Source organism: Bombus huntii, chromosome 13, assembly GCF_024542735.1.
Source record: "Bombus huntii isolate Logan2020A chromosome 13, iyBomHunt1.1, whole genome shotgun sequence".
In the NCBI taxonomy this organism is placed as follows: domain Eukaryota; kingdom Metazoa; phylum Arthropoda; class Insecta; order Hymenoptera; family Apidae; genus Bombus; species Bombus huntii.
Genome location: NC_066250.1, coordinates 6,662,359 through 6,684,347, shown reverse-complemented (window position 1 = coordinate 6,684,347; position 21,989 = coordinate 6,662,359). Strand labels below are relative to the sequence as shown.

Sequence of the window (21,989 nt, the reverse complement as noted above, 5' to 3'; positions counted from 1 at the left end):
AAAGTATCTCCGGATAGATCGATAAGAATCTCCGAACGAGAATCGGTCAGCTCGAACTCGTGAGAATCTCGATCATACCGATTTCTCCGGTGTCATTGAGAAACCATACACGTTTTATACGCCGTCCTCGGTATCAATGGCTGGCAGATCGAAATCCAGTACCGGTCTGAAATACGAGATGCCACCGGCGGAAGTTACCGGTCTAAGGGAGGAGAGAGAAAGAGAGGGAAAAGGGTGGGAAGGAAAGACTGGTAATTTCGCGTGGGCGTTGAGACCAGTTACGTTGGAAGGCTGACAGGGTCTCCAAATAGCAGATTGGATCGAACGCTTGGAATTCCCCGGTGAGGGATCGATCCAATTTAATTAAACTCTTGCCGAATTCCCGGACACCTCGCTCTTACACAACAATGGAGTTACGCACATAATCCCTCGATCATCGTTTCGTCTTCTCGCTCAGCCAATTCTTCTTTGCGTCTGCAATACGTTATATTGAGAGGAAGTTTACGAAGATCTTATTCTTTCTGGATGATAAGATTGTTACACACTCGAATTACACACATAGTTCTTCACCTTCGCACGAGTTCATATTTCCATTATTATTATTATTATTATTATTCCATACATTATTATTATCATGGCGATAATAAGATTATTGTATACGAGTTGTACACATGATCTGTCGTTTCATCTTTGTATTAGTTCATCTTGCTTCATATCTACAATTTGTTGGAATTGTGGATAGTTTTCGAAAATCCGAATCTTCAACGACAAATAAAATTATGGTACTCATATCGTACACGAAACCTATCGATCATTTCACACTAGTTGTGGTCTATTCTCCTACACGTTTATGAAAAGTTCTTAAAGATCTCGTTCGTCGACGACGATGGAATTATTGCGTTCGTGTTACACACTGATACTTCTTCGATTATCGTTCACATCTCCTCCGCAGTCTATTTTTCCACCACTTCTATAGTTGGTGGTAAAAATTCCCGAATATTTCGTTCTCCAACAACGGTAGTTGTCGCGCTCGATATATGTATTCCTTCGATCATAGTTTTATCATCGCGCAAGATCATTTTTCTTCCGCCTCTACAATTCATCGCGTTCATGAAAAATTCTCGAAGACCTCATTCTTCGATGACAATAAGACCATCGCGATCGCGCTCGCGTTATGCATATGATCTCCCGATCATCGTTTCGTATTCTCGCGAGCGTATATTTCTTCTGCCTCTATATATTACCATGAATATTCCAGAATAATTTGTTTTTCAATGACAGTAGAATCGGCGCTTTCGACTTATAAAAAATATAATCGCTCGATTATCTTCTCATTGCGTCTATGATTCGTGGGATAAAAAATTCCAGCAGAATTCACTTTCTTCGACGGAAATAGGATTGTCACGTTACGCACATAATCTCCCAAGTACTATCGTTCCACTTTCTCACGAGTCTATTTTTCCCCGCCTTCGCGATTCATCGTGAAATTACTAAATATTTCATCCTCGAGTAACGATGCAGGTATCGAATTTAATTTACACGCGTAAGTCCCCTCAATCATTGCTTTGTTCTCACACAAATCCATCATCTTTTTCTCTACGATACCTGATGTTCGCCAAGAATTCAGGAAAGTTTCGATTCCTTCGATAACAATAAGATTATTACATTCGTATTACGCGTATAATCTCCCGATCATCCTTTCATCTCCTTGTAACTCCATTTTACCTGTATTATTCACGTTCATGTAAAATCTGCAGATCATCGAATACTTGGATTAGATCGGCACTCGACGTTTGTGCTTCGTCAGAGCGTTTTCATCGGGAGGTAAAAGCGGCCGTTTCACAGCGAAAGAGGACACGCGGCGAATCGATATCGCTTTCGCAAGGACCTGCTGGCCTATCTGCGCGAAGTCACGCGAATTTAGGGCGTGGAATTGCGGACGAGCGAAAAATTGCGATGCAACTGCCTCTTCGAGCCCCTGACATGTTCGTCAAGGACGGAATATAATTCGTCGTGCTCGCGTTTCAGTAGCGACGATTGGTCATATCCGTCGATTTCGTTTGCAGAATCCATCGTGACGCGTTCCGTCGTCGATGCGACGTTTCGTTAATTATTATCGAGCCAATCCGTGGATCGGAGAGAGAAGGGAGAGCCAGTGACACGAGACCAGTCGACGCGACTATGTCGACTCGAACGAAAAGCGCAGACCAATCGTGCGATACGGGCATTAGCTTGCGACCTTCTGTCGCATTTTTCGCCTCGCGTCATCGACTATTTGTGTATCTAAAAAGAAGTAGCGGGTTCTGAGAGCGCGACAGAGAGGTCTAAACGAAAAAAGAGAAGAAGCAGAAAACAACAGTGGCTGTTAAAGAAGGCTTGTAAAGAAGTTCCGTCTCGTCTTGGTTCAAGATCGAGCGGTCTGAGTAATTCGGTTGGTTTCTGGGCAAGTTCGATGCGAGGAATGCTCGCGGGATGAAGGCAAAGCTGTCACGAAAAGAGCTGGATCATCTCTTTAGCGAGGTATTAAAACAGGCATCGTAATAGTCAATAAGTTTTGTTTAGCTGGAATTTAATAGGAATTGTTTATTTAGAAACATGAGCTCGATTTAAACCGTAATTTAAGCGTTTTAGGCGTTTTAGTTTTATCTAGAGCCTTACGTAGAGTCAGTAGATAGAGAAAATTGGTCGGCATAATAAAAAGATTGGTAGCTAGTTAAAAAAAATAACGTGAACCATAAACCTGAATAGCACGGCAGTATATCATACTCTTGAGGTCACTGTGTTTTTGCAGGCAGCCATTAAGCCACGTGGCTTGTACGTCATCGAAAGAATGCAAATTGATGTTTCAGCCGGAACAAGGCTAGGGTATCGTAGATAAATAATTCCTACGGTTAAATGCTAGAGCGATATTTTTCGAGCGAGAGCTCGATCGCGCATTAGTGGCGAGTCGCGGCCACGATCATTAATCAATTTCAGTTTAAACGTCCCGTAATTACGCTCTATCCAATGAAACGCGTCGCGTCACGGGGAACTCCTACGGTCTTCGATAAGTGATATTTTCCTATCGGAATCTTGTATCTACTTTTTCTCGAACGACGCATCGGCTAATTGACTCCGAGATATCTTCGGCAGCGTTTCTAATCTACCCATGGCAATTAATAATAATCCAACACAATATGTAACGAACTGAAATTTCCGGTGATAAATCGATTACACGGTATGCTGATTTCCCTTAAATTAATTAGGTAAACCGGACGGAACGTATCGTGTGAGGCGATCGCGTCAAACATTGGTCTAGGAAAAAGTTAGTCTCGCGTTTTCTTTCTTCTGGTCTCGTGTTTTCCTTTATCAACGTCGATATCTGGCCATTGAGATCACGCTGTAAGATTAACCGTTATCTATCACGTAATTCCTGTTCGCGCAACACGTCCACAAGGACACTCGTATGTCGATATATGCGCGTGGAGGAACACGGTCGAGTGACTTACGAGCAACAGGGAAATTGATTGGATCGCATTGACGCCTATGCAGCTGAACGAGAAGCTCTCGACTAATCTTTTTGCTCGTTTCGCCCGATGCCACGAGTGATCTTTGTTGTCGTTGCTCAAACGACAGCGTGGATTAGAGACAATTAATTTTTTACCGGCTCGAACCCCGAAGCTCGTGGCTGTAACGCTTGACGTAATTGCATACCGAGCAACGCAGAGGACAACTATGTTCGAGTGACTGAAAGTGGAACGAGTGGAACGATAAGAACGAGGATAGAATTAGTTTAACATGCAGTTTGTAGTGCACTTTTGTGCAACGCTGGTTTGAGGACTTTCTGGACACGTGTCTAGTACGTTCGTGTTATTTAAAAAGCTGATGGATTTAGGATAGAACGAAGTTATAAGGTTTACGATAATCGGGAAAGAAATTATCGAGCGTGAGGAATCTAATGAATTTTGGGAATCAATTACCAGAGCTTTTGGTATTCAAATTATTGTCGACGAGACTTCGGAAGTAGCACCACCGATTTTTATTTATTTCTTATGAAAATATGTACTTTTATTTGTTCCACATTCAGATCTGTAACTAATTCAGCGCAGACCTTAGTTCAATATGTGTCTCTCTAAATTGAGAAGGAACGATTAAAACATCTTATTAAAAAAAAAAAAAAAAAAAAAAAAAAAAAACAGCGTGTCAATTCGTCTGACAGGAACTGTTATGTATGCTCGTTCTAATTTAACAAGATACGATCTTAACGTCATCGCCGAACCGTAGCGACACTACAAAGTTACACATGATAACTTAAGCTATGATAACTTTTGGACCAGTTCGAAGAGCTTTCTTGGAATAGTCGGTTCTTTCTCACTGCATCCTATTAATCTACGCAATTACCATGAACACTTTATATCGCAGAGTCTTGGAATAATCCCGAGTAGAAATCGTAATCTCTGAAAGTGTCATAATTACCGTTCGTTTGCCTTTGCATTTAGTTTATCGACTTTGCATTTACCTATGAAACGCACCGACTTACGTAGTTGTATTTCGTCTAAGATGTACCTTCTTACATGATTATATTTCCTCGTTACGTAATTGCACGTGTTATACCCTCCCTGTGTTACTTCCTTGTTGCTTAATTAAAACCACGCCTTTATTTACACGAGAAGCAATCGTAGTCGGTGTAAACGCGATGTACCGTATTCCAGTAAGCGACCCTCACGATCGACGGGATCGATACCGTACAGACCGTGAATATATCTGTCGATCTCGATCGTGCTGGATCACTCGACGCTGTAGAGGTTCGTTGCCAGAGACGAGAGGTTCAATCGCGGCTCCCGTTAGCCTCTAATTCGTACGTTTGTTCGCGCTCGTTTCGCCATAATATCATGAAGAAGATAAACGTACCGCATTTACGAACCATCGTCGAGACATATACCATACTGCGTACTGTGCAACAGTCATAACTCAAATAGTCTCGAACTCAGTTTCGGGAAGGTTTCCACTCTCTATTGTATGAAAGAGAATTTTCAAGATGTTGAAGATTTCACGTGGTTTTTTCTGGGTCATACATTTGTTGAAAATATTGCAATGAATAGAGCACCGAGCCAAGTATTATAAATTGTGAATGTTTGCGCAAATTTGCATTTTCCTTCTGGATATAACTAAAGAGATATTTTGTAAATAGAGATTTTTTACATTTATCAAAAGTTACTCTACTCCGCTGAAAGATAATTCTGGTGTTCTAGGTATTTTATATATTTTTGCATATTGTACGATACAATTAGTATTTTCTGGATTTAATCTTCTCTAAAAGGAAGAATTTCCAATGGAATTGGAAAGAATCAATAGAAATGTTGGAAGTAAAACGTTAACGATAGAAGTAAATTTCTATCCTGTAAAATTCCATTCAATAACATTCTTCTACTCAGCTTTAATTTCTGTAAGTAAAACAGTTTCATTTGCGCTAGATAATCTAATGCTCTTGCACAGTGCTGCAGATACATACTAAGAAAAGGCAATCTTAGCCGAGATATATTACGACTAAACGAGGAATAACGAACGTGCTTTAGTTTGTAATCAAGCGCAGAAATTGGAAAAAAAATACTTAATCAGAGTAAATTTCGATATTCGTGTTTCAAATCTCCGGAAATTTAATTCGAGAAAGATTCACAATGTCGTTTCTATACGATTCAAACGCAGGATTTATTTCTGTCGGAAGATCGTGCTCATTTCCAAATGCAATACGAAGGAAGATTGATCGTCTTTCGCATGGAAGTCTGGTGAAACGAACGCGAGACTCTTCTGCATGTAAAAACATGCGTGACGATTGGATTTTTAAACGAGTCCCGTCGTTGTTGAATTAATGAAGCGCGCGTATGGAAATTCATGTACAACTCGACAGAAAGGAAGGAAACACGAGATATGTTTTATTCCAAATAAAATAACAAGCCACGAACGATTATTTCTTTTCTTTTTCCACTCTTAATTTTCATATTCTAAAATTTCAACACGTTTCAGGTTAACACCTCTATTTAGAGAAAGGGGGGGATGAAAAAAGGCAGAGATATATGGAAGAACAAAAAGGGAAGGGAAAGAGGAATAAAAACGCACGAAGAATTTAGAGAAGATTGAATTGTATGGTGTATTTAACCTGGTAGAAAAACAGCGGCCGCGATTCTTTCTTTCGTCGGGCGGTGCAATTCCACGCGTAATTAACCACCGCGCGATGGAAGAAATTGCGCACATTGTGCTCGTAATTTTAAGGGTAAACGCAGCGCCGGCCCGTGAATTATCCTCATTCGTCGTGAAATTAATTTCGACGCGGCACGAAAGGATTTCTCGACGCTGTCGATTCTTTATCCTGCTATGGAAAAATACTTTATTTCAAGTGCCTTCGAGAGAGAAACGACTGTGTTTTTTTTATTTTCGTGTGGTGTACACCAAGTAGCTCCACTTACGCCTCCCATTATACTCCTATGCTAATCGCTACTATAGCAGGTTGTTGCGTAACTGTAATTACCGTACTACAAGCAACGATGTTCCTCTTGGCCGTGCTGTACCGTGGCACGCGATCCTTCGTTGTTTCTTAATATCTGAAACCCTTAAACCTCCACGCAAGGTATAAAGTACATGCTTCCTTAACAGTAGAAATACCAAATCTGTTACATTAATTACATTCAGGCTGCTTTCTTCAATCCTCTTGCATACCGTAGTTCATTCTCGTAAAAAAAATACGAAAAAATATCAAAATTTTCCTTGAAATGAAAACTCTGCGAGGCTATTATATCCTTTAGGTTACTTTCGAGATAATTATATTTTTCTATCATTAACTTTAGAGGAAGAATGACAAAATATCTTGAGTTTGCAAACAATATATATGTCTAAAAAGATATATTTTATTTTATATTATATTTTTATATGTTGTATTTTAAAACATTTCTTAAAACTTTCCTTGTTTGTTGAGAAAAGGAGACGTCACCAAGACGTAGAACTAGAAGAACCGTGGCAGAGTTTAAAGAAAAGAACTAACACGACTATTTTAAACACCTTTGAAATTCGAAGTAGCGTGATATACGGTTTTCTCTTGTTTAAGAATTTCTCTTATTAGGGTAATTCATTTGGGAGAGGTTCGTTTCGGTTACGACTACGTAGATGAATGCGCCTTTCGAAATCAGTTTTTCACTGGACCGTGCCGAGCGATCGTTCACGATACAATTGTTCGAAGGCAAATATCCGCAACTAATCGAAGTGTGTCATCGTACGATTTACGATATATAGAGGTGTGCGTAAACGATTCATGCGGTCTGATTCCTCGAGGGCTCGCATGTTTAACATTCGTCATTTTTGACGACACTTTTAACTCATCTTGCTTTATCATCTTCCAATGATTATATTATACATTCTGCTATCACACTACACCTGAAGCAAAACGTTCGAATATTTCACATACATACATAGAATTCGTGATTAGTAAATCTTTCTTATACTACGGACTTAAAATTACAGTTCGGATTAAACAAAATTAAAGGAACACTATATTTTTACATATGTAGTTTGATTTCTGCTAAAAATGTGTTATACAGTACGCACATTTGCGAGGACTAAAAACTAATTAAAACATTTTGACTTTTAATTCGGTAATTAATTGACTTTAATACTGTAACTACAGAATTTTCCGACTAAGATACATTCGATGCTGTAAAGGAGAGGGGTTTATATCGTTTAATTAAAGACACGTTTATTTGTTTTTTACTTTGGTTCAGGATAATTAGAATAATCTCGATATTCTAGCGCATTTTATTAGTCGTAAATCGTTTGTAGAATTTTAACGATTTGCTGCTTTATCCGTAGGGTGCTAGATTCCGGGATACCTCGCAGCAAATCCATAAGCAATGGCAGGCAGATCCGGCTCGAGCGTTTCCAACGGTTGGCCCCGTCACCGCAGGCTCGGTATCTCCCACGTCAGGCGAAATTTCAACCCCGAATTCGACACCCAGTCCGAGCCCTAGTCCGACTAACAGTCAACAAGTCGCGGTAAGTAGCTCTGACCCTGTTATCGATCCCCTCACATCCGTCAAACCGTTTCAAAGGCCACCAAATTTGAGGCATGAATGAACGTGACCCGGGTCGGCGATTCACAAAATACCAGTGTAACTTGGTGCACGAGGAAAGCCAGATGCGATGGTCAGTTTGATTCACTTGAAGGGCCAGTGAAATATCGTGCGCGTGATAGAAATCTTTAAACAACTACTAGGCTACCGGGCTGCTTCCTTAATTTCATTGAAGTTGAGAATATTTTTTTACATTGCTACATGTTGCAAAAATTATTTGAATTTAATTTAGAGTTCTGCGACCTTATTAAGCTAAAAGGTTCTTAGGTTTCTTTCCTAGTTTCCTGTAATCTCAGAACTTTTCTTCTAGCTTGTTACAGGATAAAAAAGATTTTAATTTAAATTCCAGAATCCCTATTAAAAGAATTGCTATTAAAACAATTTTTTAATTCCTTCAAACTTCACAGTTTTTTTTCTAAACTGTTATGGATAGGAATTGCTAGGATTTAATTTATAAATGAAAATTGCCAAGCTACATTTTATGATACAAAGAGTTGTGTTCTTATTTTGAGGATATACTTAATTTTAGGGAAAGTTGTGTAAAAACGTTTGAGGCTATCCGATGAAACGCTTCGTAACAAAGCTTGAGAGATCCCTTGCTTCTCTGGACCAATAACATTTCACCTGTCCTATATAAAGACCGAGGAAATCTCGATATATACATCCTCCCCTAACGTAAATCTCGAGGGTCTGAGTCGAGGTTTTGAATTAGAATTCGGGACAAAAATCGAAATTCGTAGACGACCACGTTCTCACGTGCGACGACCGGATTTTCCCCGAATATACACCGAAGAATTGAGTTAGTATTTTCCTGCATCGTCCTGAATGTATCACCGATCGAATCCGGTAGTAACCACATTTCCATGTAACACATGAAACCTATAAAACTTGAGATCGTGTACACTTATGTATGATTCTCACTGTTTTCCTTACAATTTATTTTATCCCATCAGGAGTTATAAATTCATTAAAAAAATTAATAGACATTCACTTTCTACATTGAATGGACAAATTCTAAAAATTAATTCATTTTTTAAATGAATATTTATTTATTTAATGAAAAATCCGTTATTTATTATTTCGTTATTACAAAATATTCGCTTTTTGTATTTAGATAGGCAAATCCTAAAACGTAATCACCGATAAAAGCAAATCCTAGGAAATGTGCGAGTAGTAAATTTTCTTTTTCAATTTTTAGTATGGATAGCTGGAAATCTAAGTACAGACAACGTATACGAACATCCTGTATAGTGTTAGATGTACGTATTCCTAAAGGCGTACAATTAAATGCACATCATTGTTCGTAAGAGACTATCGGACGTTCGAGCTGTATCCGATTGAACTCAATCGTGGAGCCGAAATAGAGTAGAGCAACCCTTCACTATAGTGGCATTGTACTCGCATGGCTGAGTGAAATTTGATTCTGGGTCAGGAGGGTTCGATGAGAAATTAGTTGATTTATATGGGATCTCTTTACGTTGAAACTGACAGAGCGGATCAACGTGAACGTGCAGAGATTTTCGGAAAAATTCACGTTTAACCTGTTGCATACTAAAATCTACCCGCTGTCAGCGTTTCATTATAAAAACTGTCGATATTGGAATTTAGATAAACGACGAAAAGAGAGAAAAGTACGTAGTAATTTCGTTTTAAAGCCATCCGCTTTAAACGGTTATATCAAGGGAACATCCCGATAGTGTCGCAATCGTTGAGCGTATAATCTTGTTTTTCATTCGCGGAGATCATGCTCACCACGAGATTAACCGTAATATTCCGATAGAAGCGGCGTACCAACGATATTTCGGTGACATCAACGACAATTTGTATGTTCCCGGAGAATCGTCGATGATCCCATCCTTATTTTTTGCCCAGCTGACCTAATTAAGCAATTACGACCAACCAGTAGATTACTATCGTGGCATGAATTCAGGCGTCCGACCATGGAAACAAAACCACAACGATGTATATACGGTGGCGTCGATTAAACGACCGGCCGCGCTTCCATCGGAACATCCAATTGGTGTAAAGTCCAATTGGATTATCGACGGTCGTTCAATTGCACGTACGATTGCAGCTCGACGTTATTATCGCATTAATGCCGATTAGTCGATGCGCCGGTTTGGTACGCGACGTCTATACCACCGTCAAAACATTATAACCGTACTATTTCGGGCTGAATGCTTCTAAACGATCGTCTCGTAAATGCTAATCGAATTATATATTGGGAAACATTTTTTTGAGACAGATCGTATGATCGATTTTGATATTGGTGTTCGAATAATATATCTGTATTTGAATAAGGGTTGCACGAGATATAACATGCATTTGATTCATCTAAACAATCGTGAACAATTTGTAATAAGAGATGACTGCACTGAGTCTCTTCATTGCTTAAATTATATACTAAAAACAGGTATACGAATTTACTAAAACTAGAGGAAAATGACTATGCTTTACATATTTGTATTGATAACTTTCTTACAGTTGATAGGACTAATTTTAATGAACAATAATTGTAAATTGACAGCCATGGTTCTCTCAAAGAATATATAATTTTTATTCCTAAAAATCTTCTGTTCAGCAAATACCGAAAGATAAAATACCGAATAACGAACAAGCTCACGAATTCTTCATAAATTTCTTGAAAATAAAATATTCATTGCTCGATCATAGAAGGCAAAAAAAAATCCAACATTCATTGGGTGCAAAAAAGTAATCAGAGTGCAGGGTAGCGATCGGCCGAGCAATCAACCGCATTAGAGATTCTCTTTCATTAGCGACGCCAGAAATCAGGACGTCGACTGGCTTTGCCAGTCTTCTAGCATGCAAAGAAGTGCACTACCCTCGCGACTTAAGCATGTTCCGTGGGTCGTTTGCGAGGCTTCCAAGACGCGCAGGTGAGCAGCTCGTCTTACCGGGTCATGATTAATCCTTAAACGCTTTTTACCAGGCGCAATACCTGGCCACGTTGGTCGTGGCACGAGTTAATTAACCCACCAGGAGTTCTTCCACGCGAACGAGAGAAAACGAACAGCCGGTCAATCTTTAATTAACGTCTTAATCGGGCGATCCTATCGCAATTACTAACACCGTATCGCTCACACGTACCGTTTTTAAGAGTCTGACGATGCGAAATACGGATAAGAACAACAGACTGCAGTTTGGTATTTAGGACAACGCCCATCAGGAGATGTAGAACATCAATGGGGAGCTTATCATCAGAGAAATCCATCGGCGGGGATTCGAGGTATCCAACACTTTACCGCTCCAAACAAGGAAAATTGTAAATCCTAACTCGAATCCCGTAACGACCATGCAGGATATGTCCGATGCTAGTCCTTAACTATAGCGCTGAAACCAACAGAATCTCGCATAAATTTGTAAGAAGGAAAATTTTTAAATTTATATCAACTGTGCAGGATGTGTCTGGTGATAGCCCTAAACTGATTGAAATCAATAAAACGTCACAAAAAATTGTATTATTTATATTGCTACAGTACTTATCATCTGTTTCTCAAACATTCCCCTTTGGAAATGAGTTGTTTAAATTTACGATTTCCGCTATCTCGTTATCTCTACTGACAAGCCTCCTATCATCAATGTATCCCATTGGCTGTTTTCCTAAATGCTAAACTTTTGCTGAGCAAGGTTTAAACCTTGATGTTTCTTCGAAGTCAAAGGAGGAGGACAATAAATAAAGTTCACGAGTATGTGTCGCGAGTTTCGTTGGGAGGTCGTCTCTTTCGGCTGCTTGGAAATCGGTTACCGCTTATGGTAATGTCGGCGAAGAAGAAAACGGGAGGCACGAGGTCAAGAGGGCTCGGGTTGCTGAAAAAAAGAAGCGGTGGAGGTCCTTGAGAATCCTGCAGCTGCCAGTCGTCATCGGTTCATTGAACGCAGGGGGACCGCCGCGCGTGTTTCACGTCCTGATCGTTTAGTGCTTGCCGAGGGTTAGAAAATAGGGTTGAGGTCGTTAAAGCGTTGACGGAACACGATGCAGCGCGCTGTTTAGCAGCTGGGTACAGGCATGTTACTTTTTTACTAGCTTTAGAGATTTTTTTACAGAGTACATTGTCGTGGAACGTCACGTTCGTTTGATGAGTTATTAGATGACAATTTTGAACGACAGTTGAGTCTCGTCGAAGTTAGAACAACAAAAACGATACACGATCAAATATTTTGTAAAAATTGAAATTGTTTTATAGGAAGAAATGAATAGCAATGAATATGATATATCTTTTATAAGATATACACCAGCGATTTAATTTTATTATTATTTTAAATTGTTGCTACTTAGGTATATCAATAACAACTTACTTTAGTTGATGAACATTTTACAAAAATGTTTTAATAAAAACTTGAAGTTGATTTTCTTTGAAATTCTTGAATTTTATAACATGGCATAATTTCAAATTTCTGGCCAGTAGTAACGATTCGATACAAGGTATCACATCTTAAATTTGTCAAAATGAAAATATTGAGTGGTGAAATTTTATTACTAAAAATATTTTTTATATCTCTTTATTGGATTAGTGTTATATCGTTAGATACAATCATCTTTTATCTCGACAGCTTTTTTCTCAAATACCAAGTCTCAAAGTTAAGTTTCAACACTTTCGTATCTACCGCTAGGGTAACATGGAATCTGACGGATTCGCCGATACGGCGATAGAATCTCCAAAATTGATGCAGGCAAATAGGATAAGCCCTATATCGAGTAAAGGGTATCCAGAACAAAACTGCCTTGTTTCCTTTTACGCGCAACCCTTTCTGCATTTTCGATGCAATTAATCTCGCGTTGTCTCGTGTACGGACGATCGTACGAATTTGCAACAGACCGGCGGAAACATGCCTCGCCATTGAAGTTGTAGCATCACGCCGAGCATTAATCTTATTTAACTTAATTGCATCGCTTGCTTTGTTAGGCGAATGTTCTGCAAACACGGGCGAACAACAAAATTCTGCTCGCGTTCATGTAACAGTCGCCATAAATTTTTTCATGACATACATTGTTCGTAACAATGAAACAATAGGCCGATTAACCTATACAATTATTTCATACACTTCTATTTTATTCTTTTTCTCTCCTTTCAAACGTTTAAGAATAATGTATGAATGAATAAATTTATTTCGGTGAAAACGTGAAAGCGAAAAACCGCGAACGATTGTGAGTATTTGCAGGCGTTCGTAACCCTGCCGATAGATCAAAGAAAATTCGCGTTTCGTTTGCATTCGTACACGTTCGATGAAAATAAATGGTCGTATACCGCATTTTTCTATAAATCGACGAGTGTTTGCGAATAGGGTGTTGTTCGATAAACATTTGTTTGATAGGTACACCGAGCAATTTCTGTTAGAAATTTGCGTTTAGTGGGTGTATGGTATACGAATTGTTAATTGAATCATTCTTTAAGGAAAAACTTCTATAATCGCGGAGTTAAAAATGAACAAGGACAAATCAATTTCTATTAGGTTGATTTTAATTCTTCTATTCCTGGACATATCGAAGGACAGATAGTTTACAATTGTATTTAGGGCAAATCAGGAACAAACAGCTTATAAATTGAGCTTCATATAATGGAAGTTCGCCAATTGTTCTCAGTATCCACTATTTTTATTTATCTAATAGAAACTCGCGTTCAGAAAAGTAGATTCGACTGAAAGAAATTAAGTTAATCAAGCGCTAAACTTGAAACTTTGTTGCAATAAATCGAGTCCTACTGTAATTTATTTCGAAGAGGAAACGACAGGCAACGTAAAAAGACAGGAAATCTCCAAATAAAGAGATTATATCCAAGAGATTAGCAACTCGAATGACAAGTTACCTCGTCTTTCTTGGCTAACAGGTTTAGAATACCACGAATTCCCAACAAAACCAAACGCAGAATAAGCATCTAAATCTTCCAACAATCTTATGCTCAAAACAACACACAAACGAATAAACTCTGCCTGCAGTATCCACTTAAAGAAAACATAACGCGCTTTCGAAAGTGCATAATCGAGCCTGTTCTCGAACTGTCCATGCTTTAAAAAGACGTTTCCCATGCTTGGACTGTTTTCATTTCGTCACCGAGACACGAGCGGAGCAACATCTGCCCTGGCACGCGTAAACTGGATGGATTTATTTACGGTTCGAAAGGGGTAGCTGGGTTCGATCTTTGGCGACAGAAGGAAAAAGGGAAGCGGCCACTTCGACGCCAGCCACCAGCCGTAATCTCGTTCAAGGCGTTCCCTCATACTATCGGCTACCTCTAACTTCCGGTTAAATTTAGACGTGCTCGCTCTCCGTTACTATGCTTCAGCAAACAAGCTGCCTCCAACTATTCGATCGGAATTTCATTTAATTTAATATATTCACCTTCGTATTATTCACGAGCCAAAGCTGATTATACACAAAAGGGCTCAACTTCGTTTTGGAACACACCGAATTTGTAACTTTTTCTTATAACGTATGATTTTTGCACGAGTAGAATCACAAAGTGTTAGTTTTAAGGCACGAAGATCGATATTTTGAAAATTAGATACATGAGATTTATGCATATGTTGCAACTTCTATATACACTTGCAGATTGGTTTTGAGTTTTATCCGCGTGATCATAATGGCTTTTTCTTACCGCAACGTCAGTGAAATTTCAAAATATTGGCAGAACTCTAGCAGATCGAGCACAGATACGAAAATTCACTAAAACTTCACCAATACAGTGACACGTGTATCGTTGGTTCGATCACTGACCGTTATTTTGTAAAGAATACGAAGGTCCGCGATAACTCTTGCGACTTTAAATTTACGTGAAACTTATCGGAACAGTATCGAAGTATACAGTGGAGAATTGGACGAAGGCCAACAAATTGTAAAATAAATGGATTCATCGTGCGAGTGATCCTTCGTCTTGATTTACGGATTACGGCGTCTTTAGCGAACTTGGAAGATTTGTGCGGCTTCTCCACTCGTTCTTGGTTCTCTCCTCGAACGTTTTAGCAAAGCGGACTGAGCGTTTAATCCTTGAAGTTTACTTTGTTTCCATTCGAAAGACAGTCAATGCATTATCTTATCGATGAGAGTCTGCTTCCTCTGGATAATCTATTTTTGAAAAGAAATTATGAGGTCACGTGATACTTGTCCAAAGAGGATTATACGGTGTATGATGGATTACAGTAAGATTATAGGAAGATCAATGGAATAAACATCGTTTGTAATTTTGTCATTCAATTGGAATAAAATCTCGGACAGATGCGAACAATCTTCCATTAATCTTGAACTTGTCCAATAAGATAGAAATAATTAATTTTGTAAAAAGATTCAGTAAAAATTTGGATCTTGATTTATAGCTTATAAATGAGAAGGTTCGGCCTAATTGTAGATCAGCAAAACTTTACGTCATGTATTATTTTAGAGCGAAATTATGACAAGAACTCGACGATAGGAATTAAAGGTTCACAATCATAATATTCCAGCTATTATTTAAGAAGTATGTAGATAAGCCTGAAGCTTTAATATTTAAAACTTTTGTATAAACTTCGATATTGGATGAAGATATTCAAAAAGTCTCGTTATATTTTCGTTGCAAAGTACGATAGTTCGAAAGGTTGTCCAAACTAGGATTAAAACGACTACAATGTCGCTCTTCTTTTGTTTCCGAAGATTTCGCGTCTATTACTTTTGAACGTAACATTTCAGTACGCATGTTCCTGGAATCTAGTTTCAGTTTACGGAACACTTGAGATCCAAACGTTTTCACCCGCTTCCTCAAGCATCGGCGAAAACTTCTTGGAATATGTATCGCGCGACATATACACGTCGGACTTTCGTAGCCAGAGATTCACGACGATCGGAAGTTTTATTCGTGCGTCGTCGCTCGCACTTGGATCAATGGAATTCTTTCCCGTGAACGATTTGTCATCGTGTGCCGAATCGTCTCTCCCATCGTCTGGGTCCACTCCAGTTCAAACCCTTTCCACCAAGTTTGAAACGATTCGATGTACCAAAAGTATGGCTGCGAGCGTTCTCTAAGTGCATCGAAATTTATGAACCGATGCGAGACATCTCCGGTCCTCTCGCCACGGGCGCACACCGATCTGGCCAACGATTAATGTTTCGTTCCTCCGCTGAATTTCGCGCTGGTAGCGTGAAAAATGTTCCAGCGCCACCCTATCCGCTATTCGCGAATCTCCTCGAAATATAAACGAGCGACAAAGCATATTACTTTGAGGATCGTTTTGCATATGGATGGTCTAATTGGTCTCGAACAGTGACTTAAGATTGCTCGGTTATTCAGTATGGCTGTCTTTTAAAACTTGGCTCGGGCGTTTTGAAAACATATTGGTCATAACGCGTTACTTAGGGTGTATTGATGTCTCGGTAATTCTCTGATGGCCATTAAAGGTTTGTTTTTGCCGAGGGAGGAAGAACACTTTATTTTTTAGTGGCGGAATTTTCGGGCTCTCAAGATCTAAGTTTTTAAGTTTTAGAATTTCAAAATCTTCAAATTAACATTTTTCAATTTAGATCACCAAGTTCGTATATGTTCGAAGTTTTGATTCTTTGAGTGTTCATATCTTTGAAATATCGAACTTTTAGTTTCTCAAATCTTTGGAGATCAAAATTTTCACATCTTCGAAGTAGCAAATTTTTTAATTCTCAAATATTTCGACAACCAAATTTCCAAACCTTCCAACCTACAAATATCATGGAACATTAACACACAGAGCACTACCTTTCGAATATCATACATAATAGGACCGTATCATTACCTTTATCATTTCGCGCGCAATTCAAAACTGCACGGAACGAATGCAATCATCCCGGCGGGCGCGATGCGAATTTCGTTTCTCCCGCGTGACATCCATATGCATAAAAAAGATTTAAACATGTCGTAAAATATCATTCGGTCGTTTGGAGGTTTCGTTTCAATGGCAAAGGCTCACCTGGAAACCGGCTATCTTGGACGAACACGCGTCTCGGTATCTTCTAATTACGCCGGAGATTCGTGAAGTCGATAAAGAATTCAAATGGGTGGAGCGTAAAACGATTCTCCTTTTTTTCTGCCTGCCATATTTTTTCTCCCTTTCCTTTTCTGTAATCGACGTTGTTCGATACATTCATTCTTGCCACGCACTCTCGTTTATCGTATTTTGCCAACACGATAAACAGCGTGGGTGGCGAAACACGAGCACGGTGCGTGCGCTTTTTTCTTTTTCTTTTTCCTTTTTTTTGGAGGGGGAGGGGGAACTTAACCAACGATTATTATTATTATTATTATGGACGCGGGCAAACCGGTGATCGAGTTCTATTCATACAATGCCCGCAGGAAATAGGTTGAAAGTGTCGAACTGTATTATTATCGTGGTATTTGGTTCCTGTTCTCCATCGTTGCGTGTGATTTTAACCCTTGCATGTCGGGGTGAAACGTTTATCGCGTAACTGCGACGAAGTGTGGTTAATTCGATAACGCTTCGACCAATGTTCGACTGTATTTACATACGAATATATAATTAAACTTCGGTTTGGTAAATGACTGACTGGGTATTACAGTAAATCGATAGATTTTAACGATCATTTATGCTAATGTTGTATGAAGTTCGTACATTAGGGGAATTAAAAATTTGCTCGGAAGGCAAATTTCCGAATATCTGAAATATCTGAAATATTTGAATATTAATAAATTTGGAAGTTCGAAAAGTTTGTAAAAATTTGGCGAATTAGATTTTCTTTTCCTTGCCGACTATTAAAATTATTTATTTATTTATCGAAAGCAAAGAACATATAAATATCCAAAATGAGAAGTAACCGTTATGATATATAATAAATAAACGAATAAACGAAAAAAAGTCATCATTTAGATTCCACATTTTTAGTGATTATATTTTAATCCAAACATTCATAGTCTATCTGCAATTATAATACGATAGAAATATTTGAAAACGATACTACAAGGATATCAACCTCTCCAATATCGATCACCGGGAGCAATCATGATTGATCGCCGATGATCGAAGATTAACAATGTAGAAACGAAGACTTGGCTGAATCACTTGGGTTGCCACAATGAAATACATTCATCTGTTCAACCGTCTCACAGAATTAAGGGGACCCATTTAATTAAATACGCGACATTAATTCTTCTTGAAAGATCGATCATCAGTTTGTTTCATTGATTACCAAGTATGACTATCAAAAAAGAAGAAGATGCTGCGTGAAGATACGTAAGGACCAGTTTTCGTGAATTAACGAAGGCGCCGTTGATCAATTGCCAGCAATCAGAACGCGATCGAGGATCAAGGTCGACGATGACACGACACCAAGATCGAGGGAAAGATCCAGCGGATCGAGACAAATGATCTGTGGCCAGACGAACCGGTTTCGAAACGATAAAAGTGACAAAGATGGTAGGTATTGAATTCGTATCGATAATCGAAGCCTCTGCAAGAAGAAATAATCATTGAAAATCCTAGCTTTGCTTTATCACCGCTCGTTCCTCGTGATCATCTCTTTTTCCTGTCTTTTTATATTTGAATACTGTTGCGACACACGACGCAGGAGAAGTGATTCAAGATATTTTACGTTTTTGTTCCGTATCGATAATTCACAGCACTTTCATCGTCGTAAATATTATCCTCTACGACGTTGCCATGTATGATAACGTTGGTTGGTTTAGCCAATGCTAATTAAAGTACACAGGGTTATGCAACTACAGGAATAAAACGAACATCCACAAGACGAAATGTTTCAATTTTTACATACATAATAAACACGGTATAAATATAACTAAAATAGTAGGACATATAAAAAAAATTATCTCACCTAGTAAGTATTATAGCGAATAGTAGACTTTGAATGTTTTACGTATTTCTGTATATTGCGTATTTTATGCACTTTTTGTATCTTCAAGTTGCTCAATCTACATTTCGTAATTTTATTATTTAAGTAGAAAATACACAAATAACCCGAATATATATTCATCGTAGATCTAATGTATCAATTACAAATTTACCATGTAATGTGAATTATGATGTTTACTGTAGGTTCATTTTCCAGGAATTTCCTCAATTGTACATGAAAGAAACAGGGTTTTTAAGCTTTATTAGGATCCAGTTAGTAATTTCGTGTTTTCGGACTCTATCTTAAACGTTAATTGTCAACTTTGATACTAAAATATGAATTTGTGGGCTCCGGAAAACAAACACATTCTTTAAACTACCGTCTATACTTTCTGCAGAGGAACAGATCCGCTATAATTGTACGAGTAAATATAACAAATTGCGAAAGAATCTGAACAAGTCATGAGTATTTATCACCACGGGTTTTCCTCTATAAAACGGGATATAAACTGTGTTCTGTTGGAAGTTTCGATAAACACGTTTCGAGATAGTCGTTTCCTGTAGAAAATTTTCAAGGTATCCCACATGCGAATTGAAAGAAAGATTGAAGAATATCGAAAATCAAATGGAGCTCGAATATCCAAGTTCTCAAGATTGCTATTCGAAAGACGGACGAAGGATAGCCACGGAAAATCCAACTTGGAATAGCCAAAATATTCAATCTCCGAAAGAGATCGTAGAAACCAATCGTCCCAACTTCGAATCAAACTTCGAATGCTTTTAAAGTATCCTTCCATGGATCACGATGGAGAAACGAAAAGGAGGAATCTTTCGACGGATGATCCAAAATTTCGTTTTAGGGTACCGTTTCCATACATTCTGGTCTATTTATATTCCAAAACTGTTAATTTTACTTTTGGAAAATCATCAGATCGAAAGTTACACTTTTGCAAAATAACTTTTTACAAAGATTTATAATAATCCTAGTCCTACGATGAATAATTTTACGGTGCGTAAAATCAGTCGTCGGAAGACATAGAAATAGATAAAAAATTGAAACAGCGTGCGCAGAAATTGTTTGATGGTCGTCGATTCAGTTATCAACGGGTTGGCTACGAATGCGGCGAGGAAGGACGAGTCTAGTTGAGGAAGAAAGACCAGGGAGAAAGAAGTGGAGAACAAGAAGAAACTAAGCGTGGTCTTGGGGCGCCTTCGCCGGGGCACCGCGCAAGCGCATTCCGTATACCTAAACCTATACGTTCCGTGCGTGATCCGAAAGACACGAGCTCCATTCGAGTTCCGTCGGCTTTTGCCATCGAACGTGCCGCGTCCTTTCTCCGTTTCATCGTTCAGTGTCGTCATTCCCCCCGCCTCCCCGCCCCCCCCCCATTCCTCGTTATCACTTCAAAACGATACATTAAAAGAGACAAGAGAATTAGTTAAATTCATCGTTCAGTCTGAATGGAATGGAATAAAATGACTGTCGTACGAAATCGTTGGCATAAGTATGCGCTTCCGGTTGAATGTTAAAGAAGCGATGATCCAATCGAGGGAACAGCGTGATCGAAAATGATGACCGTATTACGATCGTCGATCCTGGTGTCGGAGTGAGTTTCGAGTGCGCACGAAAATTGATCGTCAGTCAGTTCTTTCGTGGTTGACAGCTGTCAACATGCTGTCTACCGTTCAGTGTAACGGCGACGTGCATCAACGGAACTATCACGTCACGTACACGGTGAGTTTTTTCATAGCTGGATGAGAATTTCGCCGGTGAACCGGCTGGAAAAGTTGATCGAAGCGATGACGGGCGAATGATGGATAATTAACGACGGTTCGTCCGGTGAGCTATCCATGGAATGATGTAAGTGAAACGGATGTAACGTCGTTCTAAGAAATTCCTCTGTCGTGTAACACGCTTGAAATAGAGATTGCTTCAATAAACACACGATGCTACAAATATTCTCAACATCCTCGTCGAGTCTGGAATATCATCGTAAAAAAAGAGGAAATATCATCGTGACTCTTTTGTCGAGCAAGAATCATCGTTTCCAGCGGTTCATCGGCATTTAATTGTTCGTTACGTTTATCTTCGATTGTTATATTAATAGAATATAGAGACCGTACGTCGTCAAGCCTGCCTTTATGTACGTAGACTCCTAAAACTGTCTAGCGCTCATTTAAATACAAACTTCAATACGATCTTTCAAAACTTTATCCGCGTTACGTATGAATACGTAAACATTTATATCGACTCGCTCGTAAAACCATCAACATTATGAAACCGTAGATTACTTGTTGACGCATTAGGGCTTCGAGATGTCATGGCTCGAGAACGCATGGTGAATTACGATATAAGTATAACTAATAATAGCTATCTATCAAAATATTTAAATATCGAAACTCGATACGTTCCGCATTACATATTGTACTCTTTGTTTTATTACCATTCTAACAGCGATAATTTTTGCAATTCATCGGTATTTCAAACGTTATCTCCGGCATAAACTTGTCAAGAATGTACTGAAAATATACCGTGATCGTTCTGATATTTTCATAAAACGAACTTCCTCGCACGATTCGCGAATATGTATCGAATACGTATCACGACCTCCCGGCGCCTTACGTTATTTATCTATTCTCGGTTCAGCTTTATCGCGGCGAACGCGTTTACCCTGGCGCGGAATTTTCAGCCGCACACGGGTTTTCACACACGCGGGAAAAAGCCATGGAGAAACGTCTGTCACTGGGAGATTAGATACCATAAACGAGTGTTGCGGGACGTCTTTTGCTATCCGCTTTGCAAGCGGTCGAACGTGCTTTGTGTCCGAGGACGCGAGCGCATATTAAATTCCCCCGTGCCTCGAATCCCGAGAGTGCCGGTTTCGAAACTTCCTTCTTTCCCAAAGGGCGGCACGAAGATTCCGCGGAATGGCAAAAGGAAAAAGAAAGAAATATAGAAAAAAAATACGGTCACGATCCAAATGTCTTTACACGAAAAGGAAATTAGAAGTTTTAATCTGGTCTGTGTATTATCTCCTGTGTGCCACAAATTCCAAAGTTTTCCTTTGAAAACTC

General features: G+C 39.0%; 1 protein-coding gene across 1 annotated transcript in view; it reads left to right on the top strand.

Moving 5' to 3' along the window:
- Positions 1–21,989, top strand: part of LOC126872317 (tensin-1) — a 181,424-nt gene that overhangs the window by 93,885 nt on the left and 65,550 nt on the right. Inside the window, exon 4 of the mRNA XM_050632120.1 lies at positions 7,837–8,019. Within this exon, the coding sequence (XP_050488077.1) occupies positions 7,837–8,019 (183 nt within the window). The remainder of the gene's footprint in view (positions 1–7,836; positions 8,020–21,989) is intronic.